The following is an 18443-nucleotide window of genomic DNA, read 5'->3' on the forward strand; positions in this document are numbered from 1 at the left end:
TCTTCTTCTCTATATGTAGAGAAGGATTTAGAGTATCTTTTAAAAAATATATATATTCTTATTCCCTTTTCCTTCTTTCTCTCTCCAAATTAATTATTTTTTTAATCTCTCTTTCCTTCTTTCTTTTATACTTATTTTAATTAATAAAATATATTTAAAGATATAATATGTAAATAATGTAAAGAAAATATAGAAAAGTTGATGTATAGTGTAATGTAAAATAGAAAAAAAAAAAAAAAAGATTTTAGTGATGTATTTTGAAAAATAGAGTAAAATAGTTGTTGTGAATGCTTAGAGCCCATTTAAACTTTTTTTTTTAATTAATTTTATTAATTTTTCTTTATCTCTCTAAATTTATTAGTTTTTTTATTGATAAAAATATTTAAATGATCTAAAATAATATAGAGAAACTGTACTGTAAAAAATGTTTAGTGTATTTTATAAGATAGAATAGAGGAGTTGTTAAGAGTATTCTCACAAATTGGACTTAAAAATAATGTTGACGACTCAAGTACTTGGATGAAGTTAAAGAAAATATATAAAATTATTATTTTATAAAATAATATTAAAATACTTATATCTCATTGAAAAAAATTATTTGAGTGATTTAATATTTGTTCAATATTTTAATTATAATTTTTACAAAACATACTGTTTTAAATTATAACATACACAACAACTTAATCATTGAAACTAATCATAATCTCAATTATTTTTATTTTTTTTATAATAAACTGCTTCTATGGTTGCAGCAATGAATCTTTTATTCTACAAGAATAATATAGCAGGATGGTTTAGAAAAAAAATCAAACTTGTAATATTAATCAGTGATATCATATAAGTAAGCATTAAATAATGATGAAAATATTCTAATCTTTCATAGGAGAAAAACACATTACTAATGTCATTCGAAGAAAAGTGATTTCATCATTACGAATAAAACACAAGCATAAGGACCTGCTTGTACTAGTGTTTTTAAGCTAAATGTCCAACGGCAAATTTGGGTGATTTAAATTCAATTATTATTTACAAAAATATGCACGTACAGACATGTTACAACGATTTCTTTTAGTATACAGGAATGGTTTCGTATTGATTTGGTTGGAAAAGTGTTGGCATGCAGGGTAGGGTATTCAAGAAAATATATAGTATTTCATAGCAATTAGCAAGAAAAAAGGAGTATTATATTGAAACACAATAAAACGTTTTTGAATTGAACTTGAAAAACTAACTCAAAATCAACCAAAACACATTAGTTCGTATACCAGCTAACAATTATTTTAGTCATATGGATTTCTAAAATTTTTCAGGAGTTCTGGGATTTCGTAACCGAGCATATCATCAACACCTTGGATTAATTTAGGCTTCAGTTTCTCAAATTTGTCGATGCTGTAACCATTTAAGACCTCCCTAAAGTGCTCGACATTTGGAAAATCACCGGGTGGTAGATGGAACTCTCTTTGAACCTAATTAGCAAAACCAATGAGTTAAGCATATGTATCTTTTTCCACTTGGTAAAACCTTTTATCAAATCATACACGAGAGACGTACCTTTGCAAACTCGTCTTCCAGATTATCAATAAGTCGTTGCTGCGCCTTAGCTTTACCCATCATGGCCGGCATCTCTTTCTTAAGATGACTAATTATGTAGGCATGCATCTTAGCAGCTCTGGCACGTTTCACAAATTCATTGATCTGCAAGATGTAATCAACTCATTTATGTAACGAAAGCATAAAATATGGATATTCTTGTGCAGTAAACAAATATCAGACTTTCACTGAAAAATATTATCATACCCGTCGGTCACAAGCCTTCTTTGGAATATCAACCAAGTCTGCAAGGAGATCGTCTTGCTCTTTTTCGAAGAGTTCTTGGCCCATAGGGCCAAGAGCTGATTCTTTAACAGGTTTGTCGTTGAACGAGCTACAATGACAAAAAAATCACTCATGTGTTGGCTTGAAATAAAATTTTAGTTGTATGACAGTGTTGTAATGGATAGTATGATACAAATTACATAAGCAACATACTCTAAAAGCTAGCGCATTGGGCAATGATCTATTTCTTTTTGTGCCATCAAAAGTTCAAGTACACAATGATAAATTTTCTTGTAAAGAAATGCTAGGGAAAAGATACGAAAGTTGTAAATATTTTAGGAAAAAAGAAAGGGAGAGAATATTGTGTGCCATTATTGCTTTAGCTATCATAAGTTACAATTTATGTCATATGAATTTATAGTATGGAAGACAGGGAGCGGAATAGCATACCCAATATAAACACGCGAAACCTCTGGTGTGTTCAGAACTTTTCCAAGTGACCACATCAAAGCTCCATATACTCTCATGAGCTGTAAATTATAATATGATGAACAATGTCAAAGTAGTAAGTATAATCAATAAAAGTCAAAGTTATCAAGCATAAGAAATATAATATAGAGTATCTGCACATTTACCTGTTGTGTGTCAACTTGATCTGCCTTATTCAGAACCACACGAATCTTGTCATCATGACCACGTAGAGATGCAATTACACGCTTGAATTCATCACTAATATCCAGTTTATGGGGATCAAACAAAAGTAGAATAAGATCACATTTTGCAGCAAACCAGGATATAACACCAGTGAAGTCATAGCTTCGTTGTGTCCGTTGCTTTTCTCCAGAGAGTACGCCAGGAGTATCCACAAATGTAATTTCATCAAGCAACTTCCATTAAAGAAGAAAAAGATTAGCATAAGCTGAGTAAGTAAGAAAACAGGACACGTGTCGTTAGAATTTGTTTTACAAGAATAAAACATAAAACTCACAGGATGTGGCATCTGGGAACACTGAAATTTTGATAAAAATGACCCTCCAAACGATGTTAGGCCACTGAAAGGCATGTCAGCCTGAACAGCTATTGTGTTCCCAGGAATACTTCTCTCATCAGGCCCAGACTACAAAACAACAATCCGAATTGTCAATCCATAAGACCAAACCACAAAGAGATATCAAAAAGAGCCTAAATATAAGTATCTTATTAAGATAATAGATTTACAGCTATGAAATCTTGATTTATGAAAACCTTGGTGAACAAAATTGAATGTGTTAAAACACACACGGGAATATTATGGGAGGATGACAAATTATCATACCATTACAACAACAAATCTATCTGTTGTAGGCTCTGGCCCAATATGAGCTCCTGTGAGAAAGAAAAGGAAAAAAGAAATTAACATTATATATTATTGCATATTGAAAATAGAACGAAGGGAATGAAAGAACTTATCCAACCTGGGTAGTCACACTTTAACATATGCTTTATAAATGTTGTTTTCCCAGTTGAATACTGACCCAATAGCATGACCATGGGTTTAGCATCAAAGTCACTACTGGTCTGCAAAGACAAATCAGCAAGTTACTAAATGGTGCTTAATCAACACGAAAGACATGCAAACAGAAAAATAATGTATCTAGACCTTTGAAATACAGCCTACATCATATGAGTTACCCAAAACTTGGTATTAATCAAACCAAAATACGAGTCAACTTACCAGTAAAGGTGATACAAAATCATTAAAACGATAGGCAACTTCAAGTGGCTTTAGCTTTTCAGTGTACAATCTTTTCAGACCATCAATTATGGATGTAACAGCATTAAGAGGCAACTGTGATATACAAAGTAGAAATGTCAAAATAGTATGGACAAATTTGTCTAACTCTAATTCTTTCCCTCTTTTTAACTGTAATTCTAGAGTTGACTGATAGAAACCCAATCATCTCAAATAACCAAGCTATTTAAGAAAAAGGATCAAAAGGGAAAAACTATACCAAAACAATAGTACTAAAACTAGTTCTACAATTCGTTCGAATGACTCACCTTTTTAACAGACTTTGAAGGATACCATTGAGTTGGCTGAGGCTGAACAATTCCTACATTGTAAAATAATAATAATTATAATAATTAAGTTATTTTTTAAAAATAAAAATAAAACATATTTTGAGAAGAAAAAACTTCAAACCATATGGATCTGGCTGATTATGTGTTGTTAGGGATTTAGTTTTCTGTGGGAAAAAACATTATCAATAAAACTGTAATAATTATCAATAATACCAACAATTTTACAATAAAAAGTATACCACTTACAGGTATTAAAGTATCCAAGCCTTCCATCACCGGAAGTTGAGGGTCCTCTTTGATAGCTACAATGAAGAGAAATCTATGAAGAAGGAACACAAATAGAATATATATGACTAAACATTATGTTAAATTAGGATGCAAGAGAATATGAATATCTTTATAAAGTGTTGGACTACTACACTCCCATTGGCCTTTCAAAAGGAAAGATTGTCAAACTCTTAGAATGAACCAATGTCCTAACACATTGTGTACATACTTCTATTGACTAAAAATCTCAATAAACACAAAATAGGATTATATTATATGCTTATGATACAAAAGTGATTCTTTTTTTAAAGCATTGAAAGTTTGGTCCTTGTGATATGTGAGGCCATAAGGTACAGCAAAATTTTATGTTCGATTACTATAACAAATTTAGTAACATCAACCCAAACAAAAGGTTTGACAACCTTCTCTCTCATTTTCCATTATACATAATATAAAACTTAGCTTTGATAATTTTTGCCATTTACATGTTTCTTGACATTCATACTCCATGTAGAAAATGGATCAACCTATTATAATCTCTATACAACGATGCTCCTAAAAGTTAATTTGAAAAAAGTGCATACTGAATGAATCCACTTTTTGTAAGAGAAATTGTGTTCATATTCAACAATCAACATAGATTCTACTTACCTGAAGTTTTAAGAATTTCTGGAGTTAATTCATGACCTGCTTGTGCTAAGGAAACAAGCTGAAAAAGAAAATTACCCACGAAGTAAGATGGGCAAAATGTACATAAAATTAAACAAAATACAAATAAAAACTAATGCACATACCTGCATTGCGGTAATGAACTCAGTAAGACCCAAAAACCCTTGCCGCTTTGTGTCGGCAAGGGCCCATACCTTCAAAATCAAATGAACGAAAGAAATATGAGTCACAAACTCAAGGTATTATGATTCCAAACACCACGAAAGCTTGAACAAGAAATCAATAACATATACATGTAATCATTATAGTCACAAGAAAATAGCAGTAGGAAAGAACGACAATGAAAATAATAATAACAACAACAATAATCGGGTAGTACTTTATACCAAAAGCATTATTAGGTTCTTCTAACTCTAGGTAACAATTAACACATCTTATTCTGTCCAAACTTCAGTTTTAAAAAATGTTTTCAGAAAGATAAAACTTAACTCCACCTAATTTGATCAGTTCAAACACGATTATTGCAATCATCACTCTAGAAAAATATATTTACTGATGTAAATCCATATAGCATTATTAACCATCAATATCTAAATAAAGTAATTTCAAGTGTGAAATCAAGTTGGATCTAAGTTCTAAATTAATCATACCTACCCGAAATGAAATCCTATAATGGAAAAAATAGTAAAAACAAAAAATCTACCTGCTTCAGTTCCGTTCGAGAAAGTGTAGCCATGGAGAAAAATTTCGTGGCGTCGTTACCAGTAATACGACCATCTCCATCTATTACCCACACACAAAAATAAATAAATTTGATTAACTTCAAATGAGTTGGGAGTTTGATCTGAACGACAAAGATGAAGAAAAGAAAAGAAGAACAAAGTTTAAAGACCTGAATCTGCTAAGTTGAACCACTCCTGATAAATCTTCTGGTGCTCTTTAGAGCACGGCACTATTGGACCCGACCCAATCTCCATGTGAAAGCTTCACCAGAATCCAAGATTTCTTGGATTGATGATTCAGTTTTTTGAAATAGAAAAGGGGGGTTTGCAAAGAGTAGGGGTTAAGTTATTTTTAATAACCCTCCTTTTATGCAGTTTTAGCGCTTTAAACGAATATTATATTGCCAAGGAGAAGAGTACTAGTGACAAGGTAAATTGAATGTTAAACGACGTCGTTTATGGACAAAGTGCCGGTGGTCTGGGCGCATGATTTCTCAATTTTGTTATAAAGTTGCGCTGGTGATTACGTTGTTTTCAAAATTTTATAACTGATGGAGACTACGGTGGCCCGGGTGGGGACGATAAATAATTGAAATTTGTTATGATTATGTATTTGGTTTTGAATTTTTTTCTTTAGCTGAGGTTTTGATCTTATTTACTTATTAATTAGATTTTGAAATAAAATTTGGGAGGGCATAGATAGATGTTGTTTGATGGTTGACTTAATTTATTCGAACTTTGAATTGAAGCGCCAAGCATGTGCCAACTCGGACTCTGGGAAGGTGGAGCCCAATTTTTGTTAATCGGGGTGTTCAGGGTTCTATGAGTTGGAATATTTGTGGTATGGTACTATAAAAATAAAACTTTTACTAAATAGCTTCAACCTTTCTCATATAAATTGATAGGAACAACATTCATTTTTTTTATTCATATTAAATTTTAAGTTTTGATTTTTGATTTTTGCTTCCTGAACTACCTAAATATCATTGTGTCCCTGATTTTTTTTTAACCATTAAAAATTTTCTCTAACTATTTATAATATTGTAAGATAGGATTTCTGTTCAATTTTGTCTAATGTAGCTAATGACATGCTGGCCTAACTCTTTGCTTACTGATGTGACATTGCCACGTGTATAATTTAAATAACAAATAGGGTTTTTACCCCCCAAAATATTAACACTACCACATTATGCCCATAGAATTCAAAATTTTAAAATTTAAACAATATTTTGAATATTAAAAAGAAAACATTAAACAAAAAATCCATTTAAATCAAATTAAATTATACAAAATCAAATAGATAAAAACACAACTATATTAAAATTTGAGAATTTACTTATTAAGTACATTTGTTTTCACAAAGTATCATTTTGGTACCCTCTGTTTTCAATAATACTCATATGATACCCTATATTTTGAAAACATAGATATTTGGTATTCTAATTGATAAAATTTTGTCAATATGACAAAACTGTCAGCAGTTATATATAATTTGTAGCTCGTATGATTGAGAGTAATTTGATTAAATTGGTAAAATTTTATTAATTAAATTTGAGTTTAGGGTACCAAATATGTACAAATACAGGATACCAAATATATACGATTTCAAAATGCAAGGTACCAAATGAGCATTATTTATAAACACAAGGTACAAAAATGATACTTTGCAAAAATACATGGTACCAAATGGTTACTTACCCAAAATTTTCTCTTATTTTCTTTCACTTTTCTCTTACTTTCTTTTACTTTCCATCACTTTTGCACTAATCAAACAACTCAACAACACTCATCAATTTATCAAATACAAAAACTCAACCAAAAAAATTATCACAACATATACAAATCAAATTTCAATCTCTTAAATTCAAACACATTTTAATATGATATTAACAACATAACAAAAAACCCAAAGCTGAATGTCGTCGGGAACCTACATGAGCTCAGCCTGTCAATGATGTCGCTACCCAGCCAACTTCAAGCTCCCTCAGACGTATGCTGATAACTCTACAAATTAGAGTTATTTTACCATATTTTATATGCTAATTGTTGCTTAGTTCTTGAGTTTTTAATTAACTTATTAAGTTTTTATGTAATTTTTAATTTATTAGTCTTATTGTAGTTTTCTAGATTTTTATATGTTTTTATAGTTATTTTATTATAATATGTTGTAATTTAATTATTTGAAATTTGTATTGTTAAGTTAGAAGTTAAAAGTGTAATTCTTGTGAACTTAAATGCTATATTAAATTAAGTTATAATCAATATTTTCAAATAATTAATATGATTTATTTGTATTTGAAAATATTTGATTGTTATTTAATTTATTTTTATCTTGTAGGAATTATATTGTAGTTTTGAGAAAAAGAAAGAAAGAAGAGTGGCATTTGTGAAAAAGAAATAGAAAAAATTGGCACAAGGCCATATCCTCCATTCAGCCCCACGACCCAGGCCCATTGGCCATCTTCAGCCTTCAATCTCCTCCCAAGCCATCTCCCAACGTGACTCCTCCCAGCTGAAGCTTTTCTCCAAACCGAGCAACAAAGCAGCATCACCAAAGTCCCCATCCAGCCGCCACCTGTCCTTTGATCTTTCACCATTCAGCTGAGCAATGCCCAGCCGAACCTTCAGCATCTCAAGGCCCAAACCATTCGGCCCAGCAATGTTCAGCCTGCTCCACCTGTTTTCTCCTTCTGCCCAATTGCACGGCAGCCGCCTGTCTAGCCACATATAATTATCTTGAGCCCACAATGTCCCCTATGTCTAAAATGCCAACTTTTTACCCATTTTTCTACACATTTTTCACCACAACATCATCATTACACCCTATAATTTACCTCTACATACCATATTTATTTTATTTAATTAATCTAATCAATTTAATTAATTTAAATTGATTATTTTAATAATCTCACTTTGGCTATAAATATGGACTTTCAAGACCATTTTAGGGTGCTGAATGTTTTGGTTACCATCTTTTTCTCTCATTTTCTCTCTACCATTCTCTCTTCCATTTGAGTTTTTCAAGAGCATTTTGCAAGTATGTATGTCATTTATTTTGTAATTTCTACTCTAGTTATGTGCTTCTAATATTTTTCATAAGATTATTAAGATTATGATGAAGCAACTTGTAACTAGGTAATATTTATGTTGTATGTTGATTTCTCTTGTAATACAACAAAGTTTATGGATTTTTCTTCTACATATATTTCTTTCATCTTAAATATCTTGTATTTTAGATTGTTAGAACATATTTACACTTTGTTCTTCATTAGTGCATAAACATAATATTCTTTGTGTAAGATGTGTCATTAAACTGTACACATCCATGCTTAGAACAAAAATATTATGTTTTGCCTTATAAATAATGTTCATTGATTTATTTGTTATTTCATTAGATTGATTTACACTAAATGCTTTGAAATTATAATTTTGAAAAGTGAAGAAAAATCCTATCTTTTTATAAGAAATTTGTGCTTAAAATTATAAATCTTTTTGGAAAATGATAGTTTAAATTATTTTAACTATCACTAAAACTTGGGAATCAATATACTAATAAATATTATTAAACTTACATTTTGTGGATTCTAGTATCTTAATAATCTTTTCTTTTAACACTTATTTTCAACTCACTATTGCTTTATTTTTATTCTCTTAAATAGCTTTATTTTTCAATCTTTTATTTTATGTTCATAATATTAAAACTCATCAATCTTTGGAGCTAGGTTAGAATTTATTATTTTTGATTTAAAATAGTTTCATTTTCGATTTTAGACAACTCATTTGGGTTCGACATCCTTGCTTACACGATCACTATTCTATATGGACGATTCGTGCGCTTGCGATATATAAATTTTTAAACATACCCGTTTTGGGTCCATCATATGCCCAACACCTAAGCTAATTTTTTATCATAATCAAATTTGTTTAATTTCAATTGATTTTTAGTTTAATTTTTTTTCCTTTTTTTTAATATTCAAAAGATTATTTAATTTTAATTTTTTAAAATTTGGGGGGCACGATTTGATAATGATAATAGTTCGGGGGGCAAGAACCCTTCACAAACTACCACATCACTGATTCGTTAGCGAATTTGGACGGAAGTCCCACATTTCAGTATCGTGAATAATTCAGTGGGAATTTTTAACAGGTTGAAAAATCTGAGGGCACAATTTGGATTGGTAATAGTTCGGGGAAAAAATCCTAATAAGCCTAAATTTTATTACATTCCTATTTTCATTACCATTATCACGTTTATTAATTTATTTTCATTAATTTCCAACCCAACTTACCCTAAATGAAAAACTATTATAAATGCATGTAATACATATTTATTTAGCATTTTACTTGGAGTATATTCACTAATCCTAATAAAAAATGTTAAAGAGTATAATTAATGTAGTTTGAAAAAGAATAAAATAATATTTCAATACAAAAGAATAAAATAATTATTTATATTTTCGATTTAATTAACTACGTTAATGATTCTTGCTAATTAGTATCCAATAGAAAATATATATTAATAAAAAAAATCATAATTTTTATTTGTATTACTTAACATGATACGGAGGAAGAAAATGTAATAATTATATTTTAAATGTTCAATGATTTTGAAATTCTTTCAATATCGACTCTCTTCCTCTTTCTCGATATCGCAATGGTTTACCTCTGACATGGTGGTTTGCGTTAGTTGGTTTCTTTTTTGTTGTTGTTGTGTTTGTGTCTAGTTGCTGATATATATAATGATTTTGGCTTGGTAGGGATAGATTTAGTAAGGATGGTGTGACAACCCATCTCTTTCCAATGTTACTCTTGGATTGAATGTGCTTGTGGGAGACTTTTTCACTAAAGTTTGGACTGGATTCGATGGCTGTGTTTGTGGACAACATCACGGGTGACCTCTCCACTACCAAAATCTCTGCGAGGCTTCTTGGTGAGCCTCGGCTTGGGCTACGCCGTGCTGGTACTTCGTCTTGATCGTGGGGGGATTCGCATCAGAGCTTGGGATGGGTTTTATTAACTATCTTGGATATATTGGATCTTGTTGATAAGTATGATTTTGGCTTGTATATCATTTTTATGCGTATTGTTATTTGTTGGCTCGCTTTTGGGGAATAAACTTATCCTGTTGGCTTATGAGAGCTGTATATACATATGTATATGGTGCTAACAATATAGTTATGTAAATAGCTGAATTTCATAATGTTAATATTTTAAATTAAAATATAAGTTTAACCCATTATGAAATACCACGTCAAATGTAAAATGTCAAATAGTTATTGGTCAGGTGGTGCCCATATCAGTACTCAATCATTACTAGCAACACATAACCAATGATGAGTTGGATAATATAATAAGACAAAATATAATTTCCAATCATTCAAATTCCAAAGTGTATCTATTTTAATTGTACAATATAAACGAGAAAAAATTAGTTCGGACTTTGCTACACACACACTGAAAAATAAAAGTAAATAATATATATCCACGTAAAATCATTCTCCTCCACTTGGAAAACAGCAACATATCTGCAGTAGAAAGCAATAAAATTATTATGTACATAATATGCTTTAATTATGAAATTTTAAAGGAAAATAGAGCTCCCTCAATCGATATGATAAATTACTCCCCATGATCATGTATTTTTTCCAATAAATAATGTATATGAAGTTATATACATACATATATATTTATACCTTTGCCATACAAGATCTCTTACTAGAACGTTTGCTCTGATCTTTAAAATAGTTGTGATGTGGGGTAGGCGCAATATCTGGGACCTTAGCAGTTGGGTTGGTCTTTTCTTCCTTCATTTTCTCAAATATGAAAGTAAATCCTTCTCCTGACTTTGGATCATTCACATCCCAAGCTCCAAATTTTGGTATTGATGTTGTTCTATGATGCTGTCATATATATGTCATGATATATATACGTACACAAAATCACACATTATGTTCTATTTTAAAAAAAAAAAATTAAATATATATACTGAATGATAACTTACATGTTGGTGATGATGATCATGATCAGAAAAGTGATTCTCAATACTGTTATTTTTATTACTACAACCAGTGCTTGTGTGTCTCCCGTGACCTTTAATGTCCGACGCGGAGCTAGAGCTACGGTCACTTATTCCTTTAGCCGAATAAGAAGAAGAAGGAGTAGTCTTCTTCTTATGATGATCAGATACAACATTCACACGTGGTGATCTTTGACGACCCTGGTGGTGATCGTGATCTCCTGCAGGTCGCCGCAGCTGTGAATTATCGGAGCTGCTTTTCTCAGTATAATGTTTACTATTATAACTATGATGATGATAATTAGGTGCTTCGCTTTCCAGAGGCATATGGTGCACGCTATTCATAGCTCCCATGAAGGCCTCGGGATTCTCTTCGGGGTCGTTCGGATTGAATCTGACATGGCCGCCGCCGCCGGGTTTCTCTTTGCGTGCGTTGTCAAAGTAGGCCGTGTAGGGTACGTCGTCGTTTTCCCAGTTGCCAAACTTTGGGACATGTGATGTCTGTCATGTACATATAAATTTGTTATCTTTTAGAAATGAATTAAACGAGCAGTACTCTACCAAATTAGCTATTTGTCTCGGTTATTCAGTAAAACTAATTCGAATTTTAGATAAGTGGTCATATGAATATTTAAGACGATCTATATATATACTATTTCTTAATCAATTCACCCCTAGTAACATATATAACCAAAAAAAGATTTGTTTGATAATTAATTTGAGTATTACTCGATCTCTAATCTAAACGAGAAACGATACCAAATGTTATCGATGATCATATACATAATTAATTTCCAGACCAATACCAATCCAATGAGAACAAATAAATCAAAGAAAATTACAGACGACGATCGACTAACTTATATATATGAAACTATGATCACTGTAGCTACTTAGCTAGATAGACTGACCAAATTGGGCAATATCATATGTACACCATGCTTTCTCCTGGGAAGAAAAATAGTAGATAATAACAATTTAAGGATCTAAAACAAAACAAAATTAAATTTCAAGGATAGTTAATATGAATTAGTCATAATAAAGATCGATTAAAGCAACGAGCGACGGAAAGGCAATATGAGTCCCCTAAAACATGAAACAATTATAAGACATATACATACGGATCATTACAATATGATTCAATAATATTACTTACAGCCATAAGTGATGGATATATGATCGAGCGCAGAAGAGATCGAAGGCTGTATATAGTCGTCCTTGCCGGTAGCTAGAAAAATAAATCCCCTGCTGACAAATTAATTAGGAGTCGATGGTTACAAAGTTTACTTAATTATAAGACTTGTTTACCTTCTGTGATTACATTAATGTAAAGACCCCGGCCTGAATGTCTTTAAGTATGTTTGCTAGCTAGCTCGCTACTAGTACTATATAATAAATATATGTATACGTGGATATTATATCACTCTTCTCTCTTCGCAGTAACCTGTTCTCTTTGGCAGTTTTCTTTCACTGTTTTTTTTAGTAAATTACTAATTCTACAAGGCAATCATTTCATTTTTTTCATATATGTATGTACACCGTATATCTTAAACTTCAGTTTATAATAAATTAAATATATTGCTCACGTTAACGTACGCGTGTTTGAGCTATGTATACTTACGCGCATTTATATACATAAACAAATAAAATTTAATCAAATCAATCATTAATTGGATGAATCTAAATTTACGGTGTGATTATCAAATGGTGGGATCCAGGACCATAATATTGACGAGTAATGATATATATCGGTGTATCCCAATATCCCATTATCTAGCAGTAACATAAAAACAAATAAAATTACCCAAAGGAAAATACTGATAGTGGCATCATGCCATTGATTTTTTATTTTTTTTCTTTTACATTACACGCAACCATCTGTTTACCGACTAAAATAGAGAGATTAAAATATATCAATTAGAAAAACTAGTTAGTGACTTTTAGTGACAATTTTTATTGACAACAAAAATTATCTGAGACTAAAAAGTAATACTTAGAACACTTTCAATGAATGTTCTATTCCATCTTTTAAAATATCTCTCCAAAATACATATTTTTCTATTTTACCTCTAAATTTTACATTATACCATACATCAGTTTCTTTATATATTTCTCTATATTATTTAAATATTATATCATTAAACATATTTTATTAATTACAGTAAAATAAAATAATTAAAAAATAATAATAAATATATATACTAAATAGGAGAGAGAAAGCTTATAAAGAAAAATAATAATATTCAAATATTATATAAAAGATATATAAATGTTATGTAAATATAGATTAATTTGAGTTTATGCATAATTATTATAAATATATGTATAAATGAGCTGATAGAAAATGTTTTTGTGAGTTTTAGTTAAATATTATAGAGAAAGTGTATTACAAAATACACCACCAAAACATATTTTTTTTATAATATATCTCAAACTTTTACATTATACCATACATCATTTTCTCTATTTTTTTCTCTACATCATTTAAATATTATATATTTTTTAAAATATTTTATTCATTTTAAGAAATAAAATAAGTAAATATAATAGTATCACACTCATATATATACAAAAGTTTATAAAAAAAATAATAAAATATTTATAGCTCGATGAATAGTGTTTCATTACATATAGAGAAATACTATTCATTTAAATAAAAAAATATAACTTTACATCACCCATTGGAAGACTATTTAATATTTTTTTCTCTATATTATAAAGAATTAGATATTTTACCTCCTCCATTGGGCGTGCTCTTAGTAAGGCTAGTTAGGATTTTTATCCCTCGAACTATGACCTATACATTATCGTGCCCTCTGATATTTTTGGGCCGTTAAAAATTACCCTGAACTATTCACAGTGTTGTAATGTGGCTAACGGCATACTCTTTGTTTGTTGATGTGTATTGACCACGTTAGTATTACATGTATAATTTTAAAATATTAAAAAAAAAATTTAAATTAATAAATTTAAAATAAATCATTACACTAAAAACAATATAAATTAAATCAAATCTTACAAAATTAATTTTTTTTATAAACTATGATTTATTTTAAATTTATTAATTTAAATTATTTTTAGTGTAATGATTTATTTTAAATTTATTAATTTTAATAAACAAAAGTTTTTTAATATTTTTAAATTAATTTTTTTAAAAACACATGTAGCGCTGACTTGGCCAAGACAAATCAGCAAACAAAAAGCCACGTCAGCATGTCATTAGCCACATTGGACAAAATTGGATAGAAATCCCACTTTACAACACTGTGAATAGTTCGGGCAGAATTTTTAACTACCCGAAAATATCAGGGGGCACGATAATGTAGAGGTCATTGTTCGAGGGGCAAAAATCCTATATAGCCTTTAGTAAATTATTTTTTAATCACTAATTATTATATTTAATGATAAAATTTGTTAAGACTAAAAATATTTGTAATCATACTGGATTTTGTCAACTAACAGTTAAAGAGAACTTAGGATAATGAAGAGACACAAATTTTACATGGTTCTCAAGTTATTAATTAACCCAAGTCCATGAATCAATTGTATTAAGGTTGAACGACTTTTGCAAGACTCAAATTCTTTAGTTATTTTGGCAGTATTTTTGCATACACTAAAGTTTGATCCCTTTTACAAATTAGCTCCAAGCTCTATTTATAAGCGGGTTGGGGGTTATTAGCTTTATTAGAGCCATTTACATTAGTGTCGCTAATATGTAAGTAACACTTGGTTCACAAGGTGTTTAGTAATACATTTCACGTGCATGGCCCATGAGCTTTTACGCAGAGTATGAGACATTTTACATGGTAGTGGTACTCGGCCTTCCCGGGAAGCTCCTTGAGGAGCCCAAGGCGTTCGGTGAGCTAGCACTGCATGGGGGGAATGTACATACAAAAAGGTGTCAAATGGTGGGTGCATGTTCTTCAAGGAAGATTTCACATGTTCCTCAAGATCAGTGTTGTGGGCATACGAACGGGACAACACGTTCTTTAAAGACGCCACTAATGTTAGAGGTCGACAGACACGCGTGTCATTGGTCCCCAGGAATCCTTGTGATAACACGTAGAGAAAGTTCCTAACGAGGAGTCCAAGTTGGTATATTCCAACTGGGAAGCAAGTATCCTAGTCTGGGATCTACCCTTTGAGGAGATCCTTTTAATCGTCTGGTTTTTCAGATGACTGCTCCTTGCGAGCAGGTTGCCGATTAGCCAAAATAGTTGGAGATGCACACTTCCACTAAGGTATGCACTTTTCGGGTTACTCGGAAAGCACGAGTAATATTTTGAGTTTTGTAATTAATACTTTTAGTCATGGATATTGTTTCAGGCTTTTCTTGGAGGGCAATGCTACGTCAACGAAGCCTAACATGTGGCCAGTGCCCATTTCGAACGAACTATTCCCTGAGAAGAGGTCGCAAGGGGAGTTAGTCCTCGACTACTTGTGACTCGAGAACATGTCTTTGGGAACTGTTTGCAAAATCATGTCGGAGAGTCTCTCGAACACCTCATCGAAAGCCTACTCACATGTCGACTTCTCGGAAGCCTGAGAAGTCTTCCTAGGGGAAAAACAAGTGGGTATCTCAGAAGGTGGGTGTAATGCTCCAAAATCCCTAATGCGGTTTAATGGCTGGATTAGTAGGTCGGGAGGGCCATAATTGTTTAGTTATGCATTAAATGATAATATGCATGTTTATGTTAATTATATTATGGGTCCACATTTGATTATTAGGGTGTTTTGGTAATTTGGCTCTTTGAGGGCATATTTGTGTATTTTGGTGCATATTGTGATTTATGGATGAGATCCCATTATTATGGAGATATATTCGAGCTATTCGGCATGAAACGTTCTTATATTACAAATTAGCGGTTTTGTCATAACGGGGTCATTTATTGGGATATTGAGTAATGAGAATGTTTATTTGATGATAAATTGGGAGTTATTGAGATCAGGAGGAAATTCTGGGAGTTGTGACTATTATGTCCCCGGTGGAGTTTTCGGGACCCCGAGCACTAGGTTTTATTTGAGGTTACTTAAGCTTGAAGTAGCTCATCAGATAGAACCGTGCGTTAGAAAAACACTTTCTCTCTTCCCGTTAGTTCCTTTTACTGTTCGAGGCAATTTCGAAGAAATCTTGAGTTCTAGGAGACGGAATCAAGCGAGGATCAAGGCATAGCGATCCTAGGAAATATTAGAAGCTTCTTGACCGAAGGATTTAACGGAAAACAACCCAATCAAAGGTAATCTAAGTTTTGAGTTTTAGAGTTTATAAGCTTTGAATTGGATTTTGTGAATCATTGAGTTTTTTTATTCGTTTGAGCCTCTGGATTTGATTATTTTGGATCATTGAGATGTTTGGGAACTTTTATTTTTGGATTTGGAAGTGTTTAGGTATGTTTTGGGAGGTTTAGAATGTAAGAAATCGAGTTTTTGGATGGTTTCTGGGTGGGGGCCGCGGCCCAAGCTCGAAGAAGTAGGTGGAGGCGTTTTGGGCGTGCTGGGTGTCACGGGATGACATTTTGACAGCGGAAATGCCCGTGCGGCACCTTGACTCCTCTGAGCCAAGGTCAACCTTCCAACCATTCGAATAACAATGGACACATTTTTTTCGCGCGACCGTGTGCCTCTGAACACTTCCGTCTCTCGAACAACTCTTGCTAAGTCATGCTCTCAAGCATCTATGAGTGCAATCATGCATCAAGGATATCTAGCCAAGACACTCACACTGTCCATAGGTTCTCACTATGGCAAACCAAATCCCAACACCGATGCTCACCAAGACATTCGCAAGTCAAGGTTGCATGTGTTGTTAAGAGCCAACACCAAGCTGATGTGCCAACACCTCTCATCATGTCCCATTCGATACTATTTGATTAGCTCACGTCACAGACCAAGGACTCCCATACGTCCATGGTCTAATCCTCAAGGCACCATGCCTTCATGCATGTTAGCAGGCCCTCGAGACTAGCTGCCAGACTAGTAGCACACACTGGACCTCTCTCCTACTCAAGCATAGTGCACCCTCCAATGCTTGCATGCTAACAAGTCCCACGAATGACTTCCCGTGCCATCTCATGTCGAAACTCGTGGCCATGGCACACCACGACGTCTCTCGAAGGTTTGGGCCACGTTCCATGCAAGTGGCATCCCGACAAGCCAAGGGAACACTTCGACGCATTACCGAGGCGGCCTAGTAATGTCCATGAGTACTCATACTCATGGAGACATATGAGTCCCCTCGTGGTCCTCATATGCCCGCCCTAATAGTCCTCCCAAATAGTAGTAGCTCACTTGACGCACCTACGCCAGGGGGTGGTGGAGAGCTGACACCAGGTGCTTCCCCTACAAAGTGCATTATGAGCTTTTAGCCTTCTACCAGGAACACATATGATTTTTGCTTGGGAGACATATTTGGCTATTAAATCGCCAATTCTTTGAATCTCCTAAATCCGATCATACCATTGCATTCATTGACCCTTCAATATGGAACCTACCAAGTCCCGTCCATTTCTGGGCAATATTGAAGATATTTACGAAAATGTCACTGCCGTACAAACTAGACATCGCCATGCTCACCAACCTGCACCCTCACGTGCGCATCTGACTGAGCACCATCCTAGCTTGTAACATGCCCTCAAGGCCAGCATGTTACACTGGGCGCCGCGGCCCTGGGTAGTGGGCACGCGCCTCTTGCTCCTGGTGTGGCGGGGGGCCACAGCTTAGGCAGGGTTTTGAGGCCGTTTAAGTGTTTTAATCTCGGGAACTTGGTTTTAGGCTTCGGGATCGTTCCTACTACCTGGATTAGTGGCGTTTGATGTCTCGGAGGCTAGATCTTGGTTCGGGAACCTTTGTTATCCATTTTATTGATGGCGTCCCATATTTGGTTATGACTAGGT

General features: G+C 32.7%; 2 protein-coding genes across 2 annotated transcripts; both read right to left on the reverse strand.

Moving 5' to 3' along the window:
- Nucleotides 1-1162: 1162 nt before the first annotated feature.
- Nucleotides 1163-5914, reverse strand: LOC133794844 (EH domain-containing protein 2-like). The gene is made up of 16 exons (XM_062232272.1): nucleotides 5705-5914; nucleotides 5516-5595; nucleotides 4938-5006; nucleotides 4795-4852; nucleotides 4123-4178; nucleotides 3998-4040; nucleotides 3856-3908; nucleotides 3530-3643; nucleotides 3270-3372; nucleotides 3131-3180; nucleotides 2804-2932; nucleotides 2451-2702; nucleotides 2266-2345; nucleotides 1798-1924; nucleotides 1552-1695; nucleotides 1163-1466 (listed from the first exon to the last, which is right to left on the reverse strand). The coding sequence occupies exons 1-16, from the start codon at nucleotides 5787-5789 to the stop codon at nucleotides 1281-1283; spliced, it is 1629 nt and encodes a 542-aa protein (XP_062088256.1). The 5' UTR covers nucleotides 5790-5914; the 3' UTR covers nucleotides 1163-1280.
- A 4916-nt stretch (nucleotides 5915-10830) lies between these two features.
- LOC133793518 (RPM1-interacting protein 4-like) lies at nucleotides 10831-12871 on the reverse strand. Its single transcript, XM_062230848.1, has 4 exons — nucleotides 12707-12871; nucleotides 11536-12051; nucleotides 11228-11434; nucleotides 10831-11059 (listed from the first exon to the last, which is right to left on the reverse strand). The coding sequence occupies exons 1-4, from the start codon at nucleotides 12710-12712 to the stop codon at nucleotides 11027-11029; spliced, it is 762 nt and encodes a 253-aa protein (XP_062086832.1). The 5' UTR covers nucleotides 12713-12871; the 3' UTR covers nucleotides 10831-11026.
- Between the last annotated feature and the right edge of the window lie 5572 nt (nucleotides 12872-18443).

The sequence above is a fragment of the Humulus lupulus genome, chromosome 8 (genome assembly GCF_963169125.1).
Source record: "Humulus lupulus chromosome 8, drHumLupu1.1, whole genome shotgun sequence".
Lineage (NCBI taxonomy): Eukaryota > Viridiplantae > Streptophyta > Magnoliopsida > Rosales > Cannabaceae > Humulus > Humulus lupulus.

Excerpts from the sequence above, each read along its gene's own strand:
- LOC133793518 (XM_062230848.1), bottom strand. Across the intron at positions 11,435-11,535 it reads ATGATCATCATCACCAACAT|CATCATAGAACAACATCAAT; the intron begins GTAAGTTATCAT and ends TATATATGACAG. Across the intron at positions 11,060-11,227 it reads AGAGATCTTGTATGGCAAAG|ATATGTTGCTGTTTTCCAAG; the intron begins GTATAAATATAT and ends TTTCTACTGCAG.
- LOC133794844 (XM_062232272.1), bottom strand. The coding sequence starts at position 5,789 with ATGGAGATTGGGTCGGGTCCAATAGTGCCGTGCTCTAAAGAGCACCAG. Across the intron at positions 5,007-5,515 it reads CTCGAACGGAACTGAAGCAG|GTATGGGCCCTTGCCGACAC; the intron begins GTAGATTTTTTG and ends TTGATTTTGAAG. Across the intron at positions 4,041-4,122 it reads GCTTGGATACTTTAATACCT|AAAACTAAATCCCTAACAAC; the intron begins GTAAGTGGTATA and ends TTTTTCCCACAG.